Here is a 7,393-nt window from a genome sequence, read left to right as displayed (position 1 = left end):
TTCTCCCCAGAACGATTCAAGGAGAGAAAGATGAAAGGGAGGGATTATTTTACCCTACAGTTTATCAGGTCATCCTCCCCTGAGTTCCTTTTCATGCGTCTCCACACCTTGAAATCTTCCCCCTCCTTCCTGTTGTGATCTCAGCCTTTTCCTTCCTGCCTCCTCTGGTGAATACTCTGGCAGTGAAGCATGTGGGCATATGAAACGTCACATTCCGCCTTCTGCATGTGTAGATAGAGTTAAAAAAAAAATAATCGGAGGCTTAGTTACATCTAGCAATTAGGAAATAAAAAATGTGCTGGTGTTTTCATGGAAGGCGCCAGCGGAGGGGCTCTGGCAGGAGGCCCGGGGAGAGCTCGCATGGAGCTGGGCCCCTCCGGCCGGGGCTGCGGGGAGAGCGAAGGGCGGAGCGGCTGTTGGGGCACTCCGGGGTCAGAGGGCCGGGGATGGTGCTGGCAGAGCCCCCCGGAGCTGTGGGGTGTCTCGGTGTGTGTGGCAGAGCTGTGGGCTGTCCCGGTGTGTGTGGCAGAGCTGTCCCGCTGTGTGTGGCAGAGCTGTGGGGCTGTCCCGGTGTGTGTGGCAGAGCTGTGGGCTGTCCCGGTGTGTGTGGCAGAGCTGTCCCGCTGTGTGTGGCAGAGCTGTGGGGCTGTCCCGGTGTGTGTGGCAGAGCTGTGGGGCTGTCCCGGTGTGTGTGGCAGAGCTGTCCCGGTGTGTGTGGCAGAGCTGTGGGCTGTCCCGGTGTGTGTGGCAGAGCTGTGGGCTGTCCCGGTGTGTGTGGCAGAGCTGTGGGGCTGTCCCGGTGTGTGTGGCAGAGCTGTGGGGTGTCCCGGTGTGTGTGGCAGAGCTGTGGGCTGTCCCGGTGTGTGTGGCAGAGCTGTCCCGGTGTGTGTGGCAGAGCTGTGGGGCTGTCCCGGTGTGTGTGGCAGAGCTGTCCCGGTGTGTGTGGCAGAGCTGTCCCGGTGTGTGTGGCAGAGCTGTCCCGGTGTGTGTGGCAGAGCTGTGGGGTGTCCCGGTGTGTGTGGCAGAGCTGTGGGGCTGTCCCGGTGTGTGTGGCAGAGCTGTGGGGTGTCCCGGTGTGTGTGGCAGAGCCCCGGTGCGCTTTCCCTGCCCTGCCGCGCTCCCCGCGCCCTGGTGGACGAGCTGGCCCTTCCCCCCGATTTCGGACTGCTGCATTGGGAATTGACTTCAGCTATTTCCTGGAATATGAATTTGTTTATTTTCAAAAGAGAACAAACGTAGAACTCACACAGTAGCTTTGGGTAGGGCGTTTCTTGGTGGAAGAGTGATTTGGATCGTTGAATTATTGCCTCTTTTTAAGAATTTAAGTACTTCTGGAGATTGCATGGAGCTGAGAAGCAGTTGGTAGCACATAAATTGTACAACTGCAAGAAAATCGTGGCCCTAATACCATGGCTTTTACTGTCATGTATAACTCATTAAATGTTTGTAAAGTGAGTGCAAAAGTACTTGCGTTTTGGTTTGGGATTTTTCTCACCTACTTTCCTTTCACTGGGACCTGATGTACCTGATTAGTCATGCCACTTTGGCTCTTATCTAATTCTAAAGAGTAAATTAATCAACATCGTAGACTATGGACCATAGTGATGCGGCTAATAAACAGAGTGTACCATATTTTCACTGAGGTTTGAAGCACTTTAATGGATGGTGCTTCTGGAAGTCGTTTGGTTAACTTATGACTCGGCCCTTCAAAATTTGGGAGTGTGCTCAGCTTTGTGTGGCATGAGCCATCTCAAAAGTCAGATCTCCAGCTGCATTTTCAAACAGCCTCATCGTGCATGGGTTGGGCATCCAACGCCCAAAAGTAAAATAACATCTTTAAAAGCCTTTCCTTTTAAAAGAAAAAAACACAACAGCTTGCAGTATTTCTCTTAGTGCTTAAGTAAATACTTACTTTGTAAAAGACACTAGAAACGCTTTGTCTTAAATACTGGGAAAAGTTTATTTTTCAAAGCTACAGGCAGCAGTTCATCGTGCTATAGGAAATGCTAAGGCTATGCAGTCACCACCTTAAAGCAAAGCAAATCTCCCAAGTTGTTTTCTTTTTGTGTTTTTATTGCTTTTATCTCAAGAACAAAATGTACAATTAAGGAACTCGAAAACTAACGTCCCGCCCCTTCAAACAATGGGCAAACGCAAAAGGAGGTTTGAGCCCGCACTGATCGACATCCCAGTCCTGCGGCTCCACGGGGGCGAGAATTCCTTGGCCGTGCGCGCTGCAGGACCGCGCGCGGCGGAGAGCGCAGAGTGCAGCGCGGGCCGCGCCGAGCGCCGCCCCGCCCGTCCCGCAGCCCCGGCGGCGCTCGGGGCGGTCCCGGTGCCGGTCCCGGCCTGCTCCGCTCCCCGCGTTCAAACGCCCCCCGCGCTCCCATAGGCTGCGCCGGCCCGGCCGCGCTCGGCCCCCGCCGCCACGACCATGGCGCGGGGGAATCCGGCGGGGAGCGAGTCCCGCGGGCGGCACCGCACCGCCCCGCGCCCGGCAGAGCCCGCGGGGCCGGGACCGGCCGCCGCGCCGTCGCCGCTCCGCCGCCGTCCGGGGGTCCGGCTCCTGCGGCAGAGCGGGGCCGGGCGGCGGCGGGGCGGGCGGTCCCCCCGCGGCGGGATGGGCCGTGCCGGCAGTCGGACATGTCGGTGTCTGCGCGGGGGGAGAGGCACGAGGCGGGCGGGCGGCGCGGCCGCTGAGCGGGCGGGCCCGGGGGCAGCGCGGCCGCTCCCGCGCTCCGAGCCCCGGCGGCGGAACCCGGCCCCGGCGCGCCCGGCTCCGCGGGAGAAACACCGCACTTTTATCAAACTTGAGCCTCTGCTCCCCTTCCCCTTTCTTCCTCTCTCCCTCCTCCCCCGTCCCCGTCCCCGCCCCTTCCCTGCCGTCCTCCTCTTCCTCCTCCCCCCCGCGCCCTGGGATGTTTATTCGGGCGGCTGCGTGAGGCGCGGGCGGCGGCGCTGAGTTTCTCTCCCCCGGCCTGAGGAGTTGCAGGCGCGCACACGCTCGCCCAGCTCCGGGGGAGAGAAGGAAACAAAATGTCTGCCAGGGCCGCGGCGGCTTCCACGAAGGTAAGACTCGGGCCCGGGGCGGCCGCGTTCCCTGCCCGCTGCGATCCTGCGGTACCCCCGGCGCGGTTTTCCCATCGCCCCGCCGAGCCCGCAGCGCGGTGGCCTCGGCTTTAACCCCCGCCCGTCCCGAGGGCAGGGGCTGGTGCGGAGCGAGGGGGTGGGCGAGGAGGGCCGGAGCCTCCCGGCCGCCTTCCCCGCAGCGCTTCCCTGCTGCCCGCCGGGAGGGGCGCGCAGGTGGCCGCACCCCCCCGACCCCGGCCCGGGCCGCTGCCCCTCCGGCGATCCCCGCCCGGCCTCACCTGTTGGACGTGCGGGCCCCGGGCCCCGCCGCGGGACGGCCGCGGCAGGCGGGCCCTGCCCCCTCGAGAAGCTCCCGCCGGTGCGCTGGCCGTGCCCTTTTGTTCCAGGCTGGAGCCGGGTAGCAATTAGGAAAGATTCAACCGGGAGAGTCCAGTACTGCAGGATTTTTTTCTGCGGCCGCTGAATCAGTTGGGGATGATTGTTGCTGACATACGGTAAACAGCTTTGGGGCGGCAGTAATCCGTCAGAAACTTGTGCCGGTCCTCCACCTGATCCGTAGGTGTTGCCGGTGCAGGTGCACGTCGCGGGGTGTGTACTCTGACCTCCCCCGGCGCTGCGCGGCGGTGACTAATGCCGAGCGGCCCCGCGGCGGAGAGGTGGAGTTAGGAACGCTCAACAGGTTATTTCTCCTTCGTGTAAAATTAAAGGTTTGCTTTGAAACTAGTTCGAATTTGAATCTGGAAGTAATTTTTAGCTTGTGGCGCCGGAGCAGTTGCTCCGGCTTCAGCGCGACGAGTTCCCGTCGTGTGTGTTAGCTGGTGTTACCGGAGCTCGGCTTAGTGTGGTTGCTTTCGAGTGAAACTATGTGGTTTCGGTCTGATGTCACTTGCTGGTATGCACTTACTCAGAAGAGGTGTTCTACAGGCAAAGGTAAAAGGTACACCTTGCTCTATTACTACTGAAAAACTTCGGCACCTCAGAAACTGAGTAACAAACTTACACTTGTAAGATACTGTTAGCTGGCGATTTTACCAACTCCAGAGTCTTGCTTTCGAGGTGTGTTCGAGTCAACCTCAGCTTACGGAATGGAATTAAAAGAACTTAAAAGCTAATGTTGACTATTGAGCTTCATGCCTCATTTTACGTATGCTTCCATAGGTATTGTATTACATTTTAACATATACACGAACACATTTCAACAATAAATGTTTGTTGTTGGAAGAGTAACTTATTTTGGGTAATATTTCACACGTCTGCTATCACCTAGCTATGGAGACAGATAAAACATACCTTTTAGCCCTTTTCAAAGGGCTGTTTATATTAACAGCAAATAGGAGTTGAAGATAAATGTTGTGTTAGAATTCCGTGACAGGGATTGCGAGAAATTGCATCAACTTAAATTTTGCAGATTTTTTTTATTTTGTGTAAAATCGGGGTATAAAATTCTCATTTCTGGTTCAAAATGCTCTCTTTAAATACAGCTATTTTGTGAGGCTGCGGACAAATATGCCTTCCACACATGCATGTGCTGTCTTGAAGTGTTTTTCTATTTTTAAATACGGAAGTATATTTAAAGTTGCAGAAGTGTTCAGAAAGTGTATCTGTTTTGGCTGTAGACTGGTGTACAGACTGTGTTAATTGGAAGTTGTATCTTGCCATAGCAGTTATTTGAAACTCCTTCTGCTCGTGGCCATATCACATTGGCCCTTGGAGCTTGCATACATGCATACAATATCAGCCAAACTCATTATACTGAAAGGTGTGTTAATATAAGAGTGTTGCAAAATATAGTCTCACTGGGCTTTAACTCTTCACTGGGAAGCTTTCAGATTTATGGAAGTCATGCAATTAAAACAGTGAATCTTTCTCTGGAATAAAACCTCATTTTGTATGCCCTGTGACTGTCAGTGTAAATTCTTTATCTGTGATAGCTTTTTATCAAAATTATTTCTTACCTTTTTATCTTCATTATAGAAATGCCTTTAGAGACTAGAATCTGATGTATACAGTTCATTGGAGTTTCACTGTCAAAGCAGAGTATCCATAACTTTCATTCTATGGATAATGTTAATTCTATTTCAACATTAGTTCTTGCTCTCCATGTAGTTTTCATAGTTATCAACAAGGAGATTAAAAAGTATTTTGGAAATACTAGAATATTGGGGAATTTCTGTGGTCACATTCCAGATCTTGTTTCCTTTAGTTACCCCTTTGGACTTGGTATCCGGTGTCTCATTTTTGGGGTTGTAATGCATTAAAAAAAGCCTCTGTGAATGGTTTTCTCTTAACATTTACTTAATATACTTTTGAGTTTTGTGTCCATATCCACAGTTAGGTTGGCACACTTGATCAGAAAAAAACTAAAAAAGAAAAAGAAAAAAAATATTTTGATTAGCTGAATAATTCTTATTTGTTCGTGAGATAATCTTGGCTGCTGTGATTGATTGTGTTACGCCCTGTTATCAACAGTCTTTAACAAACAGTTTCACTGCACTTCAGTTTTGATTATTTAGCCTTTTCCCCTGCTATGCTGTAAAAAAATGTGATTTCATTAAGATGTTACATGTGTGTTGTAGCTGCTGGTAATATGCAATAGAAAATGGTGGAGAAATGATGACTTGCTGGAAGTTTAATCTGGTTGTGGCTGTTACTGCAAAATTTAAGGAGCCTAATCTGTTCTGATGTCTTTTTAAACAGTACTAATGGATGCTGTGGAAATGACTGTATCAGGGTCTTAATAATGGGATGTAAACTTCCTTTCTGCCTGTAAGTTGGAGATTCAAATATAGTCCAAATATAGTTGGTAAAAAAACCAACCAAACATAATAAAAACCACCCTGAAAAGTTTTTAAATTGTAAATATTGGGACAGAGCTTATTGAATCCCTGAGCCTTTTTGCATGCTGAACCTGAGTTCTTGAGACTTCTTTCTATTTTTAAATGCATTCATGAAGAGTACTTCAGTCTTTCACCTCAGTCATGTAACTAATTGAATTTTGGGTATTGTAACTGGCTTTCTAGCTCCAGGCATGTGTCTGTTAACTACCCCTTGAACCAGGAGCTGAGAACAAGACAGTGTTAATGGTTCAAGACATGCTGATTGCAGGGACTCCTTGGTTTTCTGTTATAAAGGGAGTGACCTGTGGCTTTCATAAGTGTGGGTTAGCATTGTACCCAAAATCTTACTTGAAAACACCAACGGATTGGCTTCTTGTAGAGCATATGTGCAAATATTTTTAAATGGTTTTTAATTCAGTCTGTGAGATAGCTAAGTTTGGAGCAGTATTTAATTTTTCCCATGTAAGTTTGTATATGGGCACTGTAAAGTTAGATCAATTCTTCTTTGATTGTTTGTGGGATTCTTCAACTGTAGCCACAAAGAAATAAATACATAGAAAACATTTAATACATGCAATATATAAAGTATAAATACATTTAATTTTGCTACTGTTTCTTTTAAGTTGTATTTAGGCCTTAGGAAATACTAATTTTAATGTTCTGGTAGGTATTTTTAAAAAAATAATCTATAAGAGTAACTTGTATTTGAGGCTTGGATTTTCTTGAATTCATGGTTCCAGTTAGGACTATCAGCAACTTCAACTACCAGATGATATTTCAGCTGCATTTTTCAGTATGACTTTGCCTGCAAGGTGAGAAGAGCTGCAAGCTCCAGGCTCTGTAGGTCATTATGAAGTGTATTCTGGAGTTTGCTTCTGGTTCAACGTGCAGCATGGAGATTACTGTAATGTAAACAGAGCTTGAAATCTGATGGTGCCTGGCAACTGGCTCCACCTTTATAGAGTGGAAAATCAGTAAGAGCTTATCAGCTACCAGCTAGCTAATCTTTGTGTCAAGGAAAACATGTAGAAATGGGTTATTGTACGTCATAGGTACTCTAATGTGCACATTGTGCTGCTTTTTACGTTCTGTGATAAGTTACTGCGCTTCTATCTGTGCTAAAAAAAAAAGCTCAAAACATAGTATTTTGAATTTGTGCTTGAAGTCAAGAGTAGTTATTGAGCTTGAATATGTGTGTGTGTTGACACTGCAATGTACCATTGTTGTCAAAGCCTTCTGGATACTTGTGAAAATACTTGGTTTTTAACTACTCAGCATAAGGTACTGAGTCAGAAACAGAACTGCAACTAGTCAACTACTCAAACTCTGAATTGTGCTAAATATGTTGGGTTTATTACTTGAAATGCTATGCAAAAGTGTTGTCCATCTCAGGTCAAAGTGCTCATTCAAAAGCTTTGTATCAAAATTGAAGTTCTCACCAAGGACTGAAGTGTTCACCCATTTTT

The 7,393-nt window shown here is 49.0% G+C and overlaps 1 protein-coding gene across 5 annotated transcripts in view; it reads left to right on the top strand.

Moving 5' to 3' along the window:
• Positions 1–2,697: 2,697 nt before the first annotated feature.
• Positions 2,698–7,393, top strand: part of TJP1 (tight junction protein 1) — a 63,147-nt gene continuing 58,451 nt past the window's right edge. For all 5 annotated transcript variants that reach the window (XM_056499551.1, XM_056499550.1, XM_056499549.1 and 2 more), the window contains exon 1: positions 2,698–3,069. In XM_056499551.1, the coding sequence (XP_056355526.1) occupies positions 3,037–3,069 (33 nt within the window). In that variant the 5' untranslated portion in view covers positions 2,698–3,036. The remainder of the gene's footprint in view (positions 3,070–7,393) is intronic.

Source organism: Oenanthe melanoleuca, chromosome 10 (assembly GCF_029582105.1).
Source record: "Oenanthe melanoleuca isolate GR-GAL-2019-014 chromosome 10, OMel1.0, whole genome shotgun sequence".
Lineage (NCBI taxonomy): Eukaryota > Metazoa > Chordata > Aves > Passeriformes > Muscicapidae > Oenanthe > Oenanthe melanoleuca.
The sequence above is the reverse complement of the archived record's forward strand: the minus strand, read 5'-3'. Positions and strand labels throughout refer to the sequence as shown.